The 24882-nt window shown below is 37.3% G+C and overlaps 1 protein-coding gene across 1 annotated transcript in view; it reads right to left on the bottom strand.

Moving 5' to 3' along the window:
- The window catches only part of emx3 (empty spiracles homeobox 3), a 36623-nt gene extending 12497 nt beyond the window's left edge, over positions 1–24126 (bottom strand). Inside the window, exon 1 of the mRNA XM_051954832.1 lies at positions 23517–24126. Coding sequence (XP_051810792.1) covers positions 23517–23895 — 379 coding nt within the window. The 5' untranslated portion in view covers positions 23896–24126. The remainder of the gene's footprint in view (positions 1–23516) is intronic.
- Between the last annotated feature and the right edge of the window lie 756 nt (positions 24127–24882).

Raw genomic sequence — 24882 nt, 5'->3', positions numbered from 1 at the left:
ACATTTTGGACGACATACTAAACTATGACATTTTTTTCCGCATTATGGACGACACACTAAACTCCAACGTTTTTCTCACATTTTGGACGACATACTAAACTATGACATTTTTATCATATTTTGGACGACATACTAAACTATGGCATTTTTCTCACATTTTGGACGACATACAAAACTATGACATTTTTCTCACATTTTGGACGACATACTAAACTATGACATTTTTCTCACATTTTGGACGACATATAAAACGATGACATTTTTTTCCGTATTATGGACAACATACTAAACTACAACGTTTTTATCACATTTTGGACAAAATACTAAACTATGACGTTTATGTCGTACTTTGGACGACTTACTAAACGATCACATTTTCTTCCACATTTTGGACGACACACTAAACTATGACATTTTTTCCGTATTATGGACGACACACTAAACTACAATGTTTTTATCACATTTTGGACGACATACTAAACTATGACATTTTTATCATATTTTGGACGACATACTAAACTATGACATTTTTGTCCATATTGCTAAGTGAGAGAGTGAAAGGAAACAGGGGAGAGGAGTGGCAAGAGACGTGCAGCAGAGAGCCGTGAGCGGGAATCGAAGTCTGGCTGTTAAGATAGAGACCAGCTACTATTCGTAATTCATCTGCTTAACCCATTGAGCTATACAGGCGCCCTAAATTATAACATTTGTGTCACATTTTGGACGCCATACTCAACTATGATGTTTTTGTCACATTTTGGAGGACATACTAAACTATGACATTTTCTACCACATTTTGGACGACATACTAAACTATGGCATTTTTCTCACATTTTGGTCGACATACAAAACTATGACATTTTTCTCACATTTTGGACGACATACTAAACTATGACATTTTTGTCACATTTTGGACGACTTACTAAACTATGACATTTTTGTCACATTTTGGACGACATACTAAACTATGACCATTTTCCTCACATTTTGGACAAAATACTAAACTATGACGTTTTTGTCGTACTTTGGACGACGGACTAAACGATCATATTTTCTTCCACATTTTGGACGACATACTAAACTATGACATTTTTTTCCGCATTATGGACGACACACTAAACTCCAACGTTTTTCTCACATTTTGGACGACATACTAAACTATGACATTTTTATCATATTTTGGACGACATACTAAACTATGGCATTTTTCTCACATTTTGGACGACATACAAAACTATGACATTTTTCTCACATTTTGGACGACATACTAAACTATGACATTTTTCTCACATTTTGGACGACATATAAAACGATGACATTTTTTTCCGTATTATGGACAACATACTAAACTACAACGTTTTTATCACATTTTGGACAAAATACTAAACTATGACGTTTATGTCGTACTTTGGACGACTTACTAAACGATCACATTTTTTCCGTATTATGGACGACACACTAAACTACAATGTTTTTATCACATTTTGGACGACATACTAAACTATGACATTTTTATCATATTTTGGACGACATACTAAACTATGACATTTTTGTCCATATTGCTAAGTGAGAGAGTGAAAGGAAACAGGGGAGAGGAGTGGCAAGAGACGTGCAGCAGAGAGCCGTGAGCGGGAATCGAAGTCTGACTGTTAAGATAGAGACCAGCTACTATTCATAATTCACCTGCTTAACCCATTGAGCTATACAGGCGCCCTAAATTATAACATTTGTGTCACATTTTGGACGCCATACTCAACTATGACGTTTTTGTCACATTTTGGAGGACATACTAAACTATGACATTTTCTACCACATTTTGGACGACATACTAAACTATGGCATTTTTCTCACATTTTGGTCGACATACAAAACTATGACATTTTTCTCACATTTTGGACGACATACTAAACTATGACATTTTTCTCACATTTTGGACGACATACTAAACTATGACATTTTTCTCACATTTTGGACGACATATAAAACGATGACATTTTTTTCCGTATTATGGACAACATACTAAACTACAACGTTTTTATCACATTTTGGACGACATACTAAACTCTAACATTTTTGTCACATTTTGGACGACATACTAAATTTTGACGTTTTTGTCCATATTATGGACGACATACTAAACTATGACCATTTTTCTCACATTTTGGACAAAATACTAAACTATGACGTTTATGTCATACTTTGGACGACGTACTAAACGATCACATTTTCTTCCACATTTTCGACGACACACTAAACTATGACATTTTTTCCGTATTATGGACGACACACTAAACTACAATGTTTTTATCACATTTTGGACGACATACTAAACTATGACATTTTCTTCCACATTTTGGACGACATACTAAACTATGACATTTTTTAAAATTTATTTGTGGGCCTTTCCCAGCTGTATTTGACAGGTTAAGTGAGAAAGTGATAGGAAACGTGGGTTAAGAGTGGTTAAAGACATGCAGCAACAGGCCGCGAGTGGGACTCGAACCTGGACTGCTGTGACAGAGATCAGCTCCCATACACAGTTCACCTGTTTAACCCATTGAGCTATTCAGGTGCCCTAAACCAAACATTTTTTTCACATTTTGGACGACATACAAAACTATAACGTTTTTTTCACATTTTGGACGACATTCTAAAAAATGAAATTTTTGTCTCATTTTGGACGACACACTAAACTATGGCATTTTTCTCCATATTTTGGACGACATACTAAACTATGACATTTTTTTTTCCATAGTTTGGACGACATACTAAAGTCTGATGTTTTTTTCGCCATATTTTGGACGACATACTAAACTCTGACGTTTTTTTCCAAGATGTTTTTTAGGCCTTGTTGTTGGTTTGATTCAAAAGGTAAGTAAAGAAGACAACCTGCAGTGAAGGCCCACAAGCTGGAATCGAGCCGACGTGTGTGGCGCAATCTTGTTGATGAATCACCCTCTCAAGCAGTTGAGCCATTTTGCGTGTTTAATTTGTCGTTATTGATCGTACTGTGTGTTTATTGTGCGAGTGTTTTAAATGTTTCAGTGAGATTTTGAATTTTTGTCTCATGTCTGCAATAAAACATGAGTTTCTGTTTTCACTTGGAACAAACAATAAAGTTATTCTATTTGATTCTATTCTACTTGTGTACCTTTTTTTTCCATATTTAAGACGACATACTAAACTAAGACATTTTTTCCACATTTTGGACGACATGCTAAACTATGATGTTTTTGTGACAATTTAGACGACATACTAAACTATGACATTTTTATCACATTTTGGACGACATACTAACCTATGACATTTTTGTCACAATACTATACTATGACATTTTTGTCGTACTTTGGACGACGTACTAAACGATCACATTTTCTTCCACATTTTGGACGACATGCTAAACTGACATTTTTATCACATTTTGGACGACATACTAAACTGTGATGTTTTTATCACATTTTGGACGACACACTAAACTATGACGTTTTTATCACATTTTGGACGACATACTCAACTATGACGTTTTTGTCACATTTTGGATGATATACAAAACTATGACATTTTTTTCCGTATTATAGACGACATACTAAACTATGACATTTTTGTCACATTTTGGACGACATACTAAACTATGATGTTTTTGTCCATATTGCTAAGTGAGAGAGTGAAAGGAAACAGGGGTGAGGAGTGGCAAGAGACGTACAGCAGAGAGCCGTGAGCAGGAATCGAACCCTGGCTGCTCAGACAGAGACCAGCGACTATTCGTAGTTCACCTGCTTAACCCATTGAGCGAAAACAGGCGCCCTAAATTATAACATTTGTGTCACATTTTGGACGCCATACTCAACTATGACATTTTTGTCACATTTTGGACGACATATTAAACTATGACATTTTCTTCCACATTTTGGACGACATACTAAACTATGACGTTTTTGTCACATTTTGGACGACATACTAAACTATGACATTTTCTTCCACATTTTGGACGACACACAAAACTATGACGTTTTTGTCACATTTTGGACGACATACTAAACTATGACGTTTTTGTCACATTTTGGACGACATACTAAACTATGACGTTTTTGTCACATTTTGGACGACATACTAAACTATGACGTTTTTGTCACATTTTGGACGACATACTAAACTATGACGTTTTTGTCACATTTTGGACCACATACTAAACTATGACGTTTTTGTCACATTTTGGACGACATACTAAACTATGACGTTTTTGTCACATTTTGGACGACATACTAAACTATGACGTTTTTGTCACATTTTGGACGACATACTAAACTATGACGTTTTTGTCACATTTTGGACGACATACTAAACTATGACGTTTTTGTCACATTTTGGACGACATACTAAACTATGACGTTTATGTCACATTTTGGACGACATACTAAACTATGGCTTTTTTGCGACATTTTGGACGACATACTAAACAATGACGTTTTTGTCACATTTTGGACGACATACTAAACTATGACATTTTCTTCCACATTTTGGACGACACACAAAACTATGACGTTTTTGTAACATTTTGGATGACATACTAAACTATGACATTTTCTTCCACATTTTGGACGACATACTAAACTATGACGTTTTTGTCACATTTTTTGGACAAAATACTAAACTATGACATTTTTTCCGTGTTATGGACAACATACTAAACTACAACGTTTTTATCACATTTTGGACGACATACTAAACTATGACATTTTTCTCACATTTTGGACGACTTACTAAACTATGACGTTTTTGTCACATTTTGGACGACTTACTAAACTATGATGTTTTTGTCACATTTTGGATGACATACAAAACTATGACGTTTTTGTCACATTTTGGACGACATACTAAACTATGACGTTTATGTCACATTTTGGACGACATACTAAACTATGACATTTTTGTCACATTTTGGACGACTTACTAAACTATGACATATTTTCCATATTTTGGACGACATACTAAACTACAACGTTTTTATCACATTTTGGACGACATACTAAACTATGACATTTTTGTCACATTTTGGATGACATACTAAACTATGACGTTTTTGTCACATTTTGGATGACATACTAAACTATGATGTTTTTGTCACATTTTGGACGACATACTAAACTATGACGTTTATGTCACATTTTGGACGACATACTAAACTATGACGTTTTTTTCACATTTTGGACGACTTACTAAATTTTGACGTTTTTGTCCATATTATGGACGACATACTAAACTATGACCATTTTTCTCACATTTTGGACAAAATACTATACTATGACGTTTTTGTTGTACTTTGGATGAAGTACTCAACGATCACATTTTCTTCCACATTTTGGACGACATGCTCAACTATGAAATTTTTATCACATTTTGGACGACATACCAAACTATGACATTGTTGTCCATATTGCTTAGTGAGAGAGTGAAAGGAAACAGGGGAGAGGAGTGGCAGGAGACATGCAGCAGAGAGCCGTGAGCGAGAATCGAACCCTGGCTGCTCAGACAGAGACCAGCTACTATTCGTAATTCACCTGCTTAACCCATTGAGCTATACAGGCGCCCTAAATTATAACATTTGTGTCACATTTTGGACGCCATACTCACCTATGACGTTTTTGTCACATTTTGGAGGACATACTAAACTATGACATTTTCTTCCACATTTTGGACAACATACTAAACTATGACATTTTTTAAAATTTATTTGTGGGCCTTTCCCAGCTGTATTTGACAGGCTCAGTGAGAAAGTGATAGGAAACGTGGGTGAAGAGTGGTTAAAGACATGCAGCAACAGGCCACGAGTGGGAATCGAACCTGGACTGCTGTGACAGAGATCAGCTCCTATACACAGTTCACCCGTTTAACCCATTGAGCTATACAGGTGTCCTAAACCAAACATTTTTGTCATATTTTGGACGACATACTAAACTATGACGTTTTTGTCACATTTTGGACGACATACGAAACTATGACCTTTTTTTCCATATTATAGACGACATACAAAACTATGACGTTTTTGTAACATTTTGGACGACATACTAAACTATGACATTTTCTTCCACATTTTGGACGACATACTAAACTATGACGTTTTTGTCACATTTTTTGGACAAAATACTAAACTATGACATTTTTTCCGTGTTATGGACAACATACTAAACTACAACGTTTTTATCACATTTTGGACGACATACTAAACTATGACATTTTTTCCGTGTTATGGACAACATACTAAACTACAACGTTTTTATCACATTTTGGACGACATACTAAACTATGACATTTTTCTCACATTTTGGACGACTTACTAAACTATGACGTTTTTGTCACATTTTGGACGACATACTAAACTATGACGTTTTTGTCACATTTTGGACGACATGCTAATCTATGACATTTTTCTCACATTTTGGACGACATACTAAACTATGACATTTTTCTCACATTTTGGACGACTTACTAAACTATGACGTTTTTGTCACATTTTGGACGACATGCTAATCTATGGCATTTTTCTCACATTTTGGACGACATACTAAACTATGATGTTTGTCTCACATTTTGGAAGACATACTAAACTACGACATTTTTTAAAATTTATTTGTGGGCCTTTTCCAGCTGTATTTGACAGGCTAAGTGAGAAAGTGGAAGGAAACATGGGTTAAGAGTGGTGAAAGACATGCAGCAACGGGCCACGAGTGGGAATCGAACCTGGGCTGCTGTGACAGAGATCAGCTCCTATACATAGTTCACCCGTTTAACCCATTGAGCTATACAGGTGCCCTCAACCAAACATTTTTGTCATATTTTGGACGACATTCTAAACTATGACATTTTTGTCACATTTTGGACGACTTACTAAACTATGACATATTTTCCATATTTTGGACGACATACAAAACTACAACGTTTTCATCACATTTTGGACGACATACAAAACTATGACATTTTTGTCACATTTTGGACGACTTACTAAACTATGACATATTTTCCATATTTTGGACGACATACTAAACTGCAACGTTTTTATCACATTTTGGACGACATACAAAACTATGACGTTTATGTCACATTTTGGACGACATACTAAACGATGACGTTTTTATCACATTTTGGACGACTTACTAAACTATGACGTTTTTGTCACATTTTGGATGACATACAAAACTATGACGTTTTTGTCACATTTGGACGACATACTAAACTATGACGTTTTTGTCAAATTTTGGATGACATACTAAACTATGACGTTTATGTCACATTTTGGACGACATACTAAACTATGACATTTTTGTCATATTTTGGACGACTTACTAAACTATGACATATTTTCCATATTTTGGACGACATACTAAACTACAACGTTTTTATCACATTTTGGACGACATACAAAACTATGACGTTTTTGTCACATTTTGGACGACATACTAAACTATGACATTTTTGTCACATTTTGGATGACATACTAAACTATGACGTTTTGTCACATTTTGGACGACATACTAAACTATGATGTTTTTGTCACATTTTGGACGACATACTAAACTATGACGTTTTTTTCACATTTTGGACGACATACAAAACTATGACATTTTTGTCACATTTTGGACGACATACTAAACTATGACATTTTTGTCACATTTTGGACGACTTACTAAACTATGACATATTTTCCATATTTTGGACGACATACTAAACTACAACGTTTTTATCACATTTTGGACGACATACAAAACTATGACGTTTTTGTCACATTTTGGACGACATACAAAACTATGACGTTTTTGTCACATTTTGGACGACATACTAAACTATGACGTTTTTTTCACATTTTGGACGACATACTAAACTATGACATTTTTGTCACATTTTGGACGACTTACTAAACTATGACATATTTTCCATATTTTGGACGACATACTAAACTATGATGTTTTTGTCACATTTTGGACGACATACTAAACTATGACGTTTTTATCACATTTTGGACGACATACAAAACTATGACGTTTTTGTCACATTTTGGACGACATACTAAACTATGACATTTTTTCACATTTTGGATGACATACTAAACTATGACGTTTTTGTCACATTTTGGACGACATACTAAACTATGATGTTTTTGTCACATTTTGGACGACATACTAAACTATGATGTTTTTGTCACATTTTGGACGAGATACTAAACTATGACGTTTATGTCACATTTTGGACGACATACTAAACTATGACGTTTTTTTCACATTTTGGACGACATACTTATGACGTTTTTGTCAAATTTTGGATGACATACTAAACTATGACGTTTATGTCACATTTTGGACGACATACTAAACTATGACATTTTTGTCACATTTTGGACGACTTACTAAACTATGACATATTTTCCATATTTTGGACGACATACTAAACTACAACGTTTTTATCACATTTTGGACGACATACAAAACTATGACGTTTTTGTCACATTTTGGACGACATACTAAACTATGATGTTTTTGTCACATTTTGGACGACTTACTAAACTATGACATTTTTGTCACATTTTGGACGACATACAAAACTATGACGTTTTTGTCACATTTTGGACGACATACTAAACTATGATGTTTTTGTCACATTTTGGACGACATACTAAACTATGACATTTTTGTCACATTTTGGACGACTTACTAAACTATGACATATTTTCCATATTTTGGACGACATACTAAACTACAACGTTTTTATCACATTTTGGACGACATACTAAACTATGACGTTTTTGTCACATTTTGGACGACATACTAAACTATGATGTTTTTGTCACATTTTGGACGACATACTAAACTATGATGTTTTTGTCACATTTTGGACGACATACTAAACTATGATGTTTTTGTCACATTTTGGACGACATACTAAACTATGATGTTTTTTCACATTTTGGACGACATACAAACTATGACATTTTTGTCACATTTTGGACGACATACTAAACTATGACATTTTTGTCACATTTTGGACGACTTACTAAACTATGACATATTTTCCATATTTTGGACGACATACTAAACTACAACGTTTTTATCACATTTTGGACGACACACTAAACTATGGCATTTTTCTCCATATTTTGGACGACATACTAAACTATGACATTTTTTTTTCCATAGTTTGGACGACATACTAAAGTCTGATGTTTTTTTCGCCATATTTTGGACGACATACTAAACTCTGACGTTTTTTTCCAAGATGTTTTTTAGGCCTTGTTGTTGGTTTGATTCAAAAGGTAAGTAAGAAGACAACCTGCAGTGAAGGCCCACAAGCTGGAATCGAGCCGACGTGTGTGGCGCAATCTTGTTGATGAATCACCCTCTCAAGCAGTTGAGCCATTTTGCGTGTTTAATTTGTCGTTATTGATCGTACTGTGTGTTTATTGTGCAAGTGTTTTAAATGTTTCAGTGAGATTTTGAATTTTTGTCTCATGTCTGTGATAAAACATGAGTTTCTGTTTGACTTGGAACAAACAATAAAGTTATTCTATTTGATTCTATTCTACTTGCGTACCTTTTTTTTCCATATTTAAGATGACATACTAAACTAAGACATTTTTTCCACATTTTGGACGACATGCTAAACTATGATGTTTTTGTGACAATTTAGACGACATACTAAACTATGACATTTTTGTCAAAATACTAAACTGTGACATTTTTGTCGTACTTTGGACGACGTACTAAACGATCACATTTTCTTCCACATTTTGGACGACATACTAAACTATGACATTTTTTTTCCGTATTATGGACGACTTACTAAACTACAATGTTTCTATCACATTTTGGACGACATACTAAACTGTGACGTTTTTTTAAAATTTATTTTTGGGCCTTTGCCAGCTTTAATTGACATGCTAAGTGAGAGAGTGAAAGACGTGAAGCAAAGAGCCGTGAGCGGGAATCGAACCCTGGCTGCTGTGACGGAGAGCAGCTACTATTTGTAGTTCACCCGTTTGACTCATTGAGCTATACAGGCGCCCTAAACTGTAACATTTGTGTCACATTTTGGACGACATACTAAACGATGACTTTTTTAAATTTATTTGTGGGCCGTTTCCAGCTTTATTTGACAGGCTAAGTGAGAAAGTGACAGGAAACAGGGGTGAAGAGTGGCAAAAGACATACAGCGAAGGGCCACAAGTGGGAATCGAACCTGGGCCGCTGTGATAGAGACCAGCTACTATATGTAGTTCACCCGTTTAACCCATTGAGCTATACAGGCGCCCTAAACTATCACATTTTGTCACATTTTGTACGACTTACTAAACTGACATTTTTGTCAAAATTTTGGACGACTTTCTAAAAAATGACGTTTTTGTCACATTTTGGACGACATACGAAACTTTGACACGTTTTTTTTTTCCGTTTTATGGACAACATACTAAACTATGATGTTTTTGTCATATTTTGGACAACATACTAAACTATGACATTTTTTTCCACATATTGGATAAGATACTAAACTACTCGAAACCACTCAGAGTGCAGTAACTCTGCCAAGGCTGGTCAGTTGACGTAACCTTCCGACAGATCAAATATTTAACAAAAAAATGCGTAATTGATGGCAGTCAGCAACACCTCCACAGTTTCATCATTCGCCGAATTTGCCGTGGCATCACAATCATGTGATCGTCAGCAGGTAACTGACACAATGTTCACGTCGTGGTTACAGTGACGCCATGCCAGCAGCTATATCTCGCAATGGGAAATCCTTAACAAAGTCTTGGATCCAGACTGTAAGCTGCATCAATGCCAAAATCTCATCACTTGGTCATTGTGCCATTTCTGACCTTCCCTGAAAATGTTATCCAAATCCGTTAGTCTATTTTTGAGTATTGTTTCAGGCAGACAGAAGGATTCACACGTTCACAGATAAACATATGCTGATCGTCACTTGGCAGAGTAATAATACCTTTGTCAAAAATGACTTAAAATTAGTTCAAAATGACTCAAAAAGCTGTTTAAAATCACGTTGCTCATATGCACAGTCCAAGATAGCTCACGTCTTTTGTCCACAAACCAAAACTTGTCCAGAACAACTAAAAGATTGTCTACAATGACTAAAACTAGACTAAAATAGTTCTACCTTTGACAAAGAAAGAACCAAAATGTTTTCAAGATAACTTAAAATGAGCCCAAAATGACAGAAAATTGTGATAAATGTGGATCGGTGTTTTCTGAAAGTCCAGCTAACAAACACCTTGTTGTGTCTACAACCTAAACTTGTCTAGAATAATTAAAAGATTGTCTCCAATGGCATTAAATGAAAAGTTACTCAAACTCATGAATTGATTTAATAGTTTAGAACTGATTGGTTATTTATTGCATTTGTGGTGTTCAAACTCTGTCTTTCTGGTATGAAATTGTCCAACGTCGATATTTTAACAGACTGGGAGAAAAAATAAAATCTTTTTGTTGATATAAATGCAGCTTTTTGCCCTCGGCGCTGCCTGCAGGCTCAGAACCAGAATGACTGACGCCTGACAGGCTAAATCCAAGGAAACCAGTCTGGAACACTCAGACTACAGGTGCTGTTCCAAAGCAAACACAAAAAAAAAATGTTAAATCATTACTTAGACACACAAAAGGACCAACGGAATGCACAATAGCTGCAAAGAGAGACACAAAAAAAACCCACAAAGAGAATCAGAGCAACTATAAAGAAATGTAAATCAAGAAAAAAAAATAGATGCAGAGTGACCACGAAGACACAAAAACATAAAGAAGAAGCAAATAAGACCCACAAAGATGCATTAAAATTACACAGAATTAACACAAAAACAGTGACAAAGACCAGACAGACACACAAACCAGACAGAAACCAACAAAAATATGAACCCAAAAACTGCAAAACACATTAGAACTGATTGAAAGAGACACAAAAACCAAACCACACTAAGAAAAAAAAGACACAAAATGAACACAAATAGATGGAATGCCAGTGAAAGACAAAGCAGACCAGAAACAGACACAAAACAGGAAAGAGAAGCACAAAACTAATGAAACCAAGAAAAGACAACAGCAGAGGCACAAAACACCGACACAGACCAGAAAGAGACACGAGTACATGAAAAACAGACACAAAATGAAGAGAAGAAGTGTAAAATGACCACAAAGACTCACAAAATGACCGAAAAAAAGTTACAAATGGATGAAAACAAACAAAAAATAATGAAAACAGATAAAGCAACTGTAAATAGACACAAAATTATTTAAAAAAAAACACAGACACGAAATGATGACAAAGACGCACAGAAAGACATCAGAACTGACAGAAAGACGTACAAAAAAAGACACACAAAACTGCACAAAATGAACACAAACAGACGTAACACCAGCAAAATATAGAGCAGACCAGAAACAGACACCAAACAGGAAAAAAGAACAAAACTAATGAAAATCAAGAATAAACAACAACAAAAAAAACAAATATGACTGAAAACAAACACAAAAAAACACTGCCAAAGATCCACAAAAGACCAGACAAACATTAAAAACAGATGGAAAGAGACACAAAATGAACAAAAAAGCTGCAAAACTAATGAAAAAAACACCAAGAGACACAAAACAACAACAAAGACGCACAAACAAACACACAGAGCAAATGAAAACACAACAGAGACACAATATTACTGAAAACACACTGCAAGAGACACAAAATGGCGACAAAGATGCACAAAAAGACCAGAGACAGACACAAAACAAGAAAAAAAGACACAAGACTGATAGAAAATTTTTAGAAAACATCAACAAAGAGACACGAAATTGCTCAAAACAAACAGCAGGAGACACAAAATGGTGACAAAGACAGACAGAATAAACATAAACAAGAAAGATTAAAACAAGAAAAAAGAGACACAAAATCAGCACAGACACTAAATCACTAATAAAACATTAAAACTGCAGAAAGAGACACAAAATGAACACAAATGGACAGAAAACGAGTAAAATCAGACAAAAAGTAACACAAGATTAATGAAAACAAATAAAAGATACACAATACTAACGAAAACGGGACAAAAAGATACACAAAATTTATGAAAACAGACAAAAAGATACACAAAATTAATGTAAACAATTAAAAGATACACAAAATGAATGAAAATAAATAAAAAGATACACAAACTTAATGAAAATAAACAAAAAGACACACAATTACTAATGAAAACAGACAAAAAGATACACAAAATTATGAAAACAGACAAAAAGTATACACAAAATGAATGAAACAGACAGTAAGATACACAAAATTTGATGAAAAAGTGTTTAGTGCACTCGGTTTCTTGACATATCAGGACATGTATATTATCATTACCCAACAAAATGAGGACTTGTGGAAAAAGGAAAATCTAAATGTATGTTTGTTTAGTGTGTCTGTGTGTGTGTGTGTCTGTCTGTGTGTGTTCTGGTTAATCGAACAAATACACTTTCCTTTTGTCATTTGCATGCTGCTGTTGTGCGACCGCAGACTCGCACACCGACTGTTAACAGACCAACTGATTCTCTGTGATTCACAGACTCTACATGCAAATACACACATTCTTACACAGACGCACAAAAGTCACACAATCTGGCTCGTATTTCCACGAGAATTGATGACTTGTTTGTGTTCCTCAAAGCCAATCCTTTAAACTTTACAGCTTGCTACGCCGTTCCGACATGAATCTAAGAATCTCGGACACGATGAAGACGCAGCCTGAATGTCAGCCTACGATGTACGCGAGTCGACATGAACGCACAAGAATGAAACGTCATAAGCGAGAGACGTCCATCCATGAAAACTAACAACCGAAGCATAAACTGAGAGAGACAAGAGAGAAATCCCCCCAAAAAAGGGACAGGGAGGAGAAATATGCTCGTGGTCGGCTCGGAAAGAAATGCTTCTTCCTTTTGGTCTGGTTGGCGGTATGAGCTGAAGGACACGTCAAAAAAGGCTTCTGCCACCCACAACTCTACTAGGCTTTCTTCTTTGTTAAACCCACATACTTGTTTTGATGCATTTTGTCGCCTCAAATCATCTGTTTAGTGTCAGATCAGTAGGTCACTTTATACTGCATTTCTATTGGTTTAGTTAGTGGATGTAGGTCACTGTCTGAAATTTATGGCAGCTTGTCTTTGGTCGCAAGACCATGACAACGGCCGTCCTTGAACCTGTCTCACAGCACGACGTAGGACCACAGATTTGGAGCCAAACCAAAGATATCACCCATGATTCTGTCACCATTATCTTGGTCTGGGACGGCCAAAAGTGTAGTGGCCTGAACACACCTTTTCAATCTGAGCTTGTGTCTACAGAACTTGTCCCAGGGCTTTGGAAACATCTTGCCTGGTCCTTCTCCCAAAAGGCGCATATTCACTAGCACCTACTCGGCTCGACTCAACTCGGTTTAGGTCGTTTTCCATGACAGTTGAGTACCACCGCATTGTGGAGTTCAAGTTCCGTGAAGAGCAATCCGCACCGTCGCTGTGTCAGTTCTTTTTTAAAAATGGCAGGTTTGGTTTTCGTTAAGGAAGTCGCTGTCGTGCGTCGTCACGTTCCTGTCCAATCGTGGCCTGCCCTCTGTAGACGTCACATTATCGGCTTCACTCAGCTAGCTTGGAAAACTGGCCAAGTAGGAACTAAAATAGTACCTGATACCACATCCTGATGGAAAACCTCACAAACTGAGTGGAGTCGAGCAGAGTAGGTGCTGGTGGAAAAGCACCCAAACGACAACGACTACAGACCAGCACCAACGATCACCTCACATCAGGAAGACATTTAGAGACTTGTCCTCTCCTACATCAGGACTAGTGTGTCCACTCAGACGGAGCCCTTACAGTTTGCATATCAGCCCAACATCAGTGTCGATGATACCCTCATTTACATGCTGTAAGGATTACATTCTTTGACTTCTCAATTTTTAAAAAAAAAAATTGCTTTGGTCATTTTGTGTCTTTGGACATTTTGTGCAACTTTTTTTTGTCATTTTGCATCTTGTTTTGCTCATTTTGAGGGCTTTGTGGGTCATTTTGTGTCTTCCTTTGGATGTTTTTTTGCATCTTTTTGGTCATTTTTAACTCCTTGCGGTTGTTTTTCGTGTCATTTTGGTCATTGGTGGCTTTTTCAATAGCATTTCGTTTACTTTGTGTCTTCTTTTGGTCATGAGCACTGTGTCTGACTCCTTTTTCACATTTTCCTGACTTTTTACTTTTAACCATCGAGGTAAAACTGAATCCAGTTCAACAGTTTAAACGACTAAACGTCCGACTTCAGCGTCACAAACTTCAGTAAAACTGTAGCTATTAGTCGTGAAAATGGCAAATATTTGCAGGTTTAATCTTCTAAATGATGAATATTGGATGCTTTCCTTGTTGTGCATGAATATTTAGGGGTTTAAACCTCCAACTTCTGAACTTCACCTGAGGTTAAATCCGATCCGTGTCTGAAGCCCAACATTTCCATATCGACTTTTCACCAAAAAGCTCATTTGTTTGTCAGACGGCGAGCGGTTAAGAAACCCGACGTCGTTTCTGGTCCCTCCAAACCGACTCGCAGCTTTGGCTTTCTGACCGTTTATTAAAAGAATTTTTTAAATGTATATTTTACATAAAAACAAATGCGAGCTTGAGTTCTTTTTAACGCGCTGAAAGGAAACGCCGCTGCCGACACGCGCTACGCAAAATCGCGGTTTCCGATCGGGCGAGCAGGACAATGGCGGCAGTTAAATGTCGACACGTTCTCACGCTTTTAGCCAGCGTTAGCTTCTCTACAGCGACATTCATATGCAAACCCAAGGCCGTCTCGGCTTGCAAATATCTCTGTTGAGTGTCAAATGATGCTTTAAGGGAACAACGGCGAGTTCTGGAGGCGAAGAAAAGACTCGGAACTCGAGGAAAACGAGTGTAAATGTGACAAAATGCTTGTTTGTCTGCAGAATTTAACTGATTTCATGAGTAAAGTTTCATAAAACATCTTCAGTCGCTTCGTCCTTCTGTTGAAACTGTGAAAAAATTTAGGTTGTTTTCTTCAGACGACACAAAATCAGATTTCTGTTTATTCAAGATGTTGATCAAAGTTTTTTTTAAGTCATTTAAAGTGTGTGTTTGGTCTGTTTCTTCTCCTTCTGGTTGATTTTAGCGTCGTTTGGTTATTTCCTGTCTTGTTTTGCATATTTCAAACATATTTCTAGTCATTTTTACTTCCTTGTGGTTGATTTTAACATTAATTTAATCATTTTTCACGTTGCTTCCATCATTTAAAGTGTATTTTTTTCTCATTTTCATTGCCTTGTGGTAGTTTTAATATAAATTTGTGTCATTTTCCATTTCGTTTCAGTCATTTAAAGTATGTGCTTGGTCTTTTTTTCTTCTCGTTCTGGTTGATTTTAGCAACATTTTGGTCATTTTCTGCAGCCTGAACTGGATCAGCAGACTTTCTGTCATATCAGAGGATGCTGTGTCAAATGTGGTTAAAGTTTAGATCCGTCCAGAGAGCAGAGCCAAGAAACTACATCAGTTTGGTTTATAAACGGATCAGGAAACAGCGTAAACAGTCGATTATGGAGCCTCAGAGCTCGTACAAAAAACATTCAGTAATAAAGGAACAGAAAGTCTGAAAGCTGCAACCAGATCAGAGCTGCTCTCCTGTTTCTCCTGCAAAGACCTGCTGAAGCTGGAAGCAGCTGATGGCAACAAGTCTGCAGCTGGAAGGCTTCAAATAAACCCTCACACTCCTGGCAGCAACAACCACAGCAACAAAAACTACAACAGCATCAACAAAAACTACAACAGCATCAACAAAAACTACAACAGCAGCAACAAAAACTACAACAGCAGCAACAAAAACTACAACAGCAGCAACAAAAACTATAATAGCAGCAACAACAATTACAACAGCAGCAACAAAAACTACAACAGCAGCAACAAAAACTACAACAGCAGCAACAAAAACTACAACAGCAGCAACAAAAACATCAAAAACTACAACAGCAGCAACAAAAACATCTAAAACAACAAGAGTAGCAACAAAAACTACAACAGCAGCAACAAAAACATCTAAAACAACAAGAGTAGCAACAAAAACTACAACAGCAGCAACAAAAACTATAATAGCAGCAACAACAATTACAACAGCAGCAACAAAAACTACAACAGCAGCAACAAAAACTACAACAGCAGCAACAAAAACATCAAAAACTACAACAGCAGCAACAAAAACATCTAAAACAACAAGAGTAGCAACAAAAACTACAACAGCAGCAACAAAAACATCTAAAACAACAAGAGTAGCAACAAAAACTACAACAGTAGCAACAAAAACAGCAAAAAAAACCCATCAAAAACAACATCAGCAGCAACAAAAACTACAACAGAAGCAACAAAAACTACAAAAGTAGCAAAAAAAATACAACAGTAGCAACAAAAACCACAACAGCAGCAACAAACAAACGGGAGCAACAGAACTAATTTTGAAAAGATTTTGATGTTTTTACCGATTCTGCAGCAGCTGCAGAAAACTTAAGATTTTTTTCTTTTTCGTTTTTTTTTATGTTAATACATCAGAAATTTGTGGACTGTGTGTGTGAGATGACAATCTGTCTGGTCCTTTTAGTTCAACAACTGCAAAGCAACGCAAAAGCACCGCAACGAGACAACACGGCTAAAGAGAGACACAACTGAAATATAACACTGCAAGATCACCCGATGAAGATACCAAGAAGTGACTATTAAAGGACTGAAAGAGACATAAAATCACTGCAAAGAGATACAACATGACAAAGAAACTCACAAGCAACTGCAAAAAGACCCTGAACCACGGAAAACGACGCAAAAATACCACGAAGAGACAAAACAAAACAACAACAGACACAAAACCACCAGAGAAAAACATAAAAAGATGCAAAAAAAACACTAAAAAAACTACTAAAGACAGACAAATTTACTGAAAACTGACATGTGACAAAAAAAGACACAAAATCACCACAAGAAACTAAAAAAACTGCCAAAACAGACCCAAAACCAAGAAAAACACAAAAACACCACAAAGAGACATGACAGGATGACAACAGACACAAAACCACCAGAAACCAACACAAAAAAGTTGTAAAACAACCACAAAAAAATTCCCAAATTACCAAAACAAGCACCTCAGAGGAACTCAAAACAACCCCAAAAAAAGACCCCAAACCATGAAAAATGACAGATACAGTGAGGAGGCAAATGTTGAAATTCTACAGGAAGTAATGAGTGATTCTCTAAATCTAATCTCTGAACATTTCTGTAGAACATCTATGCTAATCTTCTGATAGAACTCTTTAAACATGTTATACACTCCGTTACACTGATCTGAGTCGTATGGAGCAGCTTTAGTCAGATACTTTCATCAAACTGTCTCATATTTTCTACCTGAAGGAACCAGAGATAAACAGAAAACCTCTGTTCTATCCGTGGTGAGGTAACCTTGTGAAAAAGGCATCTTTAGCGTCTTTATTTTGGACGTAAAACAGGGATCAGGCCAAGACTTGGGGCAAACATGATTGGAAGACGTGGAGCTGATCTTCAGCGGCTCCACAGAAAAAGAAAACCTTCTGCAGGTCCAATGATTTAGAGAGAACCAACAGATCCCTGCAGTGATCGCTTTTTAGTTTGGTTCCCCCAGTTGTAAAAGAAAAAATGGACAGTACAGTATCCAAATACAGGAGGTCCTCAACTTATGTTACAGTTCCGTTCCTACAGGAAGTCGATTTTTGCCGTAAGTTAGAAAAAAACGTAAACAAAGCCATTAGGTGCATCACAGTATCGGTGTTTCACCCGGTTCAGAGCGTCTCTTTATGTCTCGTTTCCATTCCATGGAGACGGCTTTACTTTTCCTCGAAGCATCAGAAGAGTCTGATTGACGCCTGTGAGCTACAATGAAGGGAAAAAAGTCAGTGAATGCAGCACAATCCAGGATGGGGTACAACCAGAGAACGGAAACAAAGCCGTCTTCTAATGAGGTATTCATCCGCTCTGCTCATCAACTAGTTCCACGTAACCAGTTCTGACCAAACGGCGTAGGTCGATGTCGTCATAGACTGAGGACCTCCTGTATGTTGTTACTGTGATTATTAAGATCATTTTGCCAAAGTTACTTCAGATTAGTTCAGACTAATAACACTACAGAGGTCCTCGACTGACGCCGGACGTTCGATTTGCAACGATTTTTGCCAGAAGTCGGAAATGCAACGAAAATGTTAACAAAGCCATCAGTGCATCACGACATGGAACAGTTCTTCATGAACACCAACGACCGGCTGATGATCGTCGGTGTTTCACCCTGTTCCAAGTGTTTTATTCTGTCTAATTTCACTTCCATGGAGACGACTTTCCTTTTCTTCCAAGCATAAGAAGAGTCTGACTGATTCCTGTGAGACACAATGAAGGACAAAAATCCAAAGTGGTGTACAGCTGGAGAATGGAAACAAAACCATCTAATAGCCGCGTGCGACGACGCATTCATCCGCCCCACTCGTCAACTAGTTCCACATAACCAGTTTTGACGTAATGACAAAATGCCATAAGTTAAACCAAGGACCCTCCCCAAGTAATCAGTTCCAACGTAACGCCGTAGGTCGATGACTTCCTGAACTCTATCAGCTCTGTACCTCATGGAGAAGAACCACCTGGTCCTGATCCTCCAGAATCCTTCTAGACTCAGATGATGAGCAGGATGAGGACCAGGATACAGATCATCAGCATCAGACCAGACTTTAGACCACCAGAGCCTCTACTGGACCACATCTCAGATCACAGGAGGAACTAAAGGATCTGAGCTGCTGGGCTCCAGACTGCAACCACAGACCACAACGTCACTGAAAATACACTGAACTGTGGAGCTGGAAGCCATGAGCACCAGCAGAGATTTCAGCAGGACACAGGAGAACATGAATGAGGGAAAACAGAACCCATCTCTGCTGACTGTTGAAATGTTCAGAGACGATCCTGAAGCCTTTAGAGACAAACCAAGGAGCTCCAGGTCCTGAAGAACTGCTGACGTTTCAGTTTGTATTTTTCTAAAACATTTAGTTCCACGAAGTCATGAGACGTGTTTTGTTTAATCCTCGTCAGACAGAAGTATTCTTTATGATTCATATATATGCATGTAAATATATAATAAAACTAAGTCAATAAATATCTTAGAAACATCGGCCAGGCATCAAATTTATCGTCTGTTTTCTAGCTCATCTTATCAAAGTATAACATTTAGACAGTCTGATCTCAGAAGCAGACAAGTTCCAAAAATTTGTAGACCACTGGAATCTTTTTTTTTTACAGTTTTCACAAATGCTTTTGTGTCAAAACCCCCAGTTTAGAGACGTTTATCAAAGAGAAGCAGCAAAGTTTCTCTGGATGGAATTAAAAACGCTGTGATTGGACGGAATTAAAAACACATCGCTGTGATTGGACGGAATTAAAAACACATCGCTGTGATTGGACGGAATTAAAAACACATCGCTGTGATTGGACGGAATTAAAAACACATCGCTGTGATTGGACGGAATTAAAAACACATCGCTGTGATTGGACGGAATTAAAAACGCTGTGATTGGACGGAATTAAAAACACATCGCTGTGATTGGACGGAATTAAAAACGCTGTGATTGGACGGAATTAAAAACACATCGCTGTGATTGGACGGAATTAAAAACGCTGTGATTGGACGGAATTAAAAACACATCGCTGTGATTGGACGGAATTAAAAACACATCGCTGTGATTGGACGGAATTAAAAACACATCGCTGTGATTGGACGGAATTAAAAACGCTGTGATTGGACGGAATTAAAAACACATCGCTGTGATTGGACGGAATTAAAAACGCTGTGATTGGACGGAATTAAAAACACATCGCTGTGATTGGACGGAATTAAAAACACATCGCTGTGATTGGACGGAATTAAAAACACATCGCTGTGATTGGACGGAATTAAAAACACATCGCTGTGATTGGACAGAATTAAAAACACATCGCTGTGATTGGACAGAATTAAAAAGGCTGTGATTGGACAGAATTAAAAACACGCTGTGATTGGACAGAGCTACAGCTGTGGAAACATCTGTCTGATCTGAACATCTGTGCAGGTTTTGCAGCTTCATGTTGAAGCGTGGAGATTTAAATTAAAAAAATATATATCTGAAGAGTTTTATTTAGATTTTTTCTTTGCATTAATTTATTAATTTTAGTTTTTTTTCTTTTATTATTCTAATTATTTCTATCGACATGAAGAATTAATTTATAATTTTATTAATTTATTTTCCAAACTGCTTCTCTCTTTTTTGCATTTTGTTAGTTGTATTATTACACATCATATTAATTACTACATTATATATATTAATTATTAATTGAGTTTAATTTTTTCCTTTTTCCCCAAAACGTTCAGTCACATTGTGTCGTTTTCCTCACAGTAATATTAATGTAATAAAGTCCATAAATGTAGTTGGTTTTATTATATTTATTCATTTATTTGTCTGTCAGGAAATAATTCTCACTTCTTTCTTTTTCATTTTAAAACCCTAAATCAAATTTATCACAACTTTAATTTTTTAAAGCCTTTCAGCTTGTTTTAGTTTATGCTAATAAACTTTATAAGTATGTGCTTTTTGTCTGTTTGGCCTCTATTTCATGTTGTTTTATTTTTTACCAACAACACACTGATTTAAATAATTATATTTAGTTCATTTAAAAAAAAAAGCCAATAGTTTCCTAAATACCATCTAATCTGTAGATTGTTTACTGCTGTTTCTTTTTTCTATTTTCCCCCAAAATTATTAGATTGGGTCTGATTAGAGCTCTGTTTGTGTTTAATATTATTATTAGCAATTTTGTGAAGGATTCTGTTCCTCATGGTTTTATTATTATTATTATTATTATTCCAGGCTACATGTGACATTTCTTTAAATGTCCTACATCTTTAAATATTTTAATTTCTCATTTTTAAGTTTCTAATCTGGACCAAAAAAGAGATTTTTTTTAAAGTCACAGATTCTTTAATTGATTTTTCTGTAAATGAACTGAATGTTTTCTTTTTCTGACCATTGATCAAACCAGCAATCAATCAATCAATCAATCAATAATCGGTATCGGCGCTGAAATCAGCTCAGAGCGACTTTCTGCTGCTGCGACACAAAAACCGCAGATTTAGTTTGAAAAAGAAGCAAAGAAGGAAAAAAATCTGCAGGTTTTCAGACAGAAAATTTAAAAATAGCTTAAAAATTAAATGAACCATAAACAGTGATAATAATAATAATAATAATAACAATAATAATAATAATTTCGTTTTGTTTGACACGTTTAAATGAATGTTTCGTTTCTTTACTTTTTTGTTTTTAGCAAGAAAACCTCAGAAATCTCTGAAACATTTCAATAATCTTAGTTTAGTGTCGTAGCTGCAGGATTATTGATAATAATTAATTTAATTAGAAGAACATGTCAGAGAAACTCGATCAGACTGAAGGAAAAAACAGCAGCAAAGTTTTCTGCTTTTTCACAGCAGGGAGGAAAAAAAGCTGCAAAAGTCTCAAAGCAGAGAGAAAATATGAAATAAGAGCATTTTAATAGGTGGAAAAATATGATTTCTAGTTTAAAATGTCCCAGATTCAGCTGTTTAAAAACAATTGCAAAGAAAAGAAGGAAAAAGAAACGAGCTCTCAAACTGGAGAAAAAAACATCTGAAAATTAAAATAACTGCAGCTGAATACATCAAATTACTGTTTAAAATATGTCAGAGACTAAAATTCTGCAAAAAATCAAATAAAGCTGAAAACAAACAGTTAGATCCGCGTGTAAATGCGTTAAAAATGAGAATATTAGCAGAAGGAAAAGAGAAACAAAACGTTTCATGCCGAGTTATTACAAATAAACTGCATATAAACGGAGGAAATGGAGCTTTTTGTGTAAGAAATCGTGTTTTCCTGCTCTGATGTTGCAGCGACGCATTTAATCTTCTATAAACGTGTGTGAAGTTCAGATTCTGCAGGAATAAAGTCAGTGGAAGCAGCTGAAGCGGCTCCGTCTGCACGAAATGGGACAAAACTAAACAAAAAACACAGAAACACGAAAGAACAGGAGGCAGAAATATGAGGAAGATAAAGAGAAGTGTGATTTTTAAACGAGTAAATGTTTTCCTGCTTCTTTGTTTTTCAGCTGAGAGGTCAGAAAATAAGAATTTTTTTTAGAAAAACAACTGAAGAAAATCGGATTTATTGGGAGAAATAACAGATTTTCCGTTAAATGTGTGTGAAGCGGACGGAGAATTAAAAACTATTAAAACTCTGGTAAAACTGAATTAATTCGATGATTTTAGAGAAATTAATTTTATGCTTCTTTCTTTTCTTAGACGTGTGTGAAAAATAAAGCAGTAAAAAACGAAAACAGCTCCTGAAAACCCTGTGAATAAACGGAACTAAATCCTCTGACGTCCCTCACCTGTGAAGCGGTGTCCCAGGTAGCGGCTCCGCAGCACCCAGGGGTAGAAGCTCAGCGCGTCCCGGTGCTGCGGGCTGAAGAAGCTCTGCGGAGGGATCTGCAGCGGGTGCAGCGGCAGCCCGCCGGGGCCCTGCGTGTGCGTCCCGGGCTCCTGCAGCACCATGTCGGGCCCCGCGGAGAACAGAGTCCGGCCGCTGCCGCCCTGGAAGCCGAACACCCCGGCGGCTGCTGCTGCTGCTGCAACGGCGGCTGAAGGGTGCAGGGACTCCGGGAAGCGCAGCGCCGTGGGCCGGATGGGCTCGTCCCCGGAGCCGCTCGCCTCCTTCCCGACCAGAGACTCGATGGTGAAGCACTTCTTGCCGCTGCCGTGCTGGAACATGGTCGGAGCTGCGGACGGAACTCGGTGGAGATGCGGTGTCGGACTGGGGCGGCTCAGGCTCCCAGTGTTCCCATAGTCTCCCGCCGGTGCGTAACGGACGCGCGCAATCCCAATCAGTGCACCTGGCAGCGGCTGGACTCCTCTCACCTGTCCGGGGCGGCGCCGCTGCTGCGGGTAAAAACTCCCGGAGAGGCTCCGGTCCTCCGGTCCTCCGGTCTGCGGCGGGGCTGCGGGCTGCTGTCAGTCGGTGTCTCCTCGTGCGTCCTGCCGCCTCATGCTGCACCGTCGGTGTGTGTCGGTCCGCGCGCTGCCCGCACATACCTGCCCTGCCCTCCCTGCCAGAGGTGCGCTGAGCATGCGCACAGAGGGCCGCTCCCACAGCCATTTTGTGGCTGGGGGAGGAGGGTGAGAGGTGAGGATGATGATGAGTGACAGGGATGAAGAGGACGAGGATGAGGTCATTAATAAGATGATAATCAGCAGTTATTACACAACAAACACGGAATCAGACAGCGCAGGTTTGTTCTTTTAAAAAGCTAAAAAATAATAATTTAAAAAAGCTTCCAAACAAAGATCAGGACGTCTCTGGGAGATTTCTTTGTGGTGGTTTTGTGTCTCTGTGGTTGTGTTGCTCTCTTTGTGGAGGTTTTGTGTCTCTTTGGTCGTTTGGTGTCTCTTTGTGTGTCGTTTTTTGTCTTTGTGTTTGTGTGTCTTTGCGGTCGTTTTGTGTGTCTTTGCGGTCGTTTTGTGTGTCTTTGTGGTCGTTTTGTGTCTCTGCGGTCGTTTTGTGTCTCTGTGGTTATTTTGTCTCTCTTTGTGGTCGTTTTTGTGGTTGTTTTGTGTCCGTTAGTTGTGTCTTCTTTGTTGTCTCTTTACTCATTTTGAAGTCACTAGTTGCTTGTTCAGTCTCTAACTGTCATCATTCGTGTCTCAAACTTCTGTCCTGGTTTGAAAACTTCATGCTTTTTAACTCCTTTTGTGTCTCTG

The sequence above is a fragment of the Acanthochromis polyacanthus genome, chromosome 10, assembly GCF_021347895.1.
Source record: "Acanthochromis polyacanthus isolate Apoly-LR-REF ecotype Palm Island chromosome 10, KAUST_Apoly_ChrSc, whole genome shotgun sequence".
Classification (NCBI taxonomy): Eukaryota; Metazoa; Chordata; class Actinopteri; family Pomacentridae; genus Acanthochromis; species Acanthochromis polyacanthus.
This window is presented reverse-complemented; position numbering and strand designations above follow the sequence as displayed.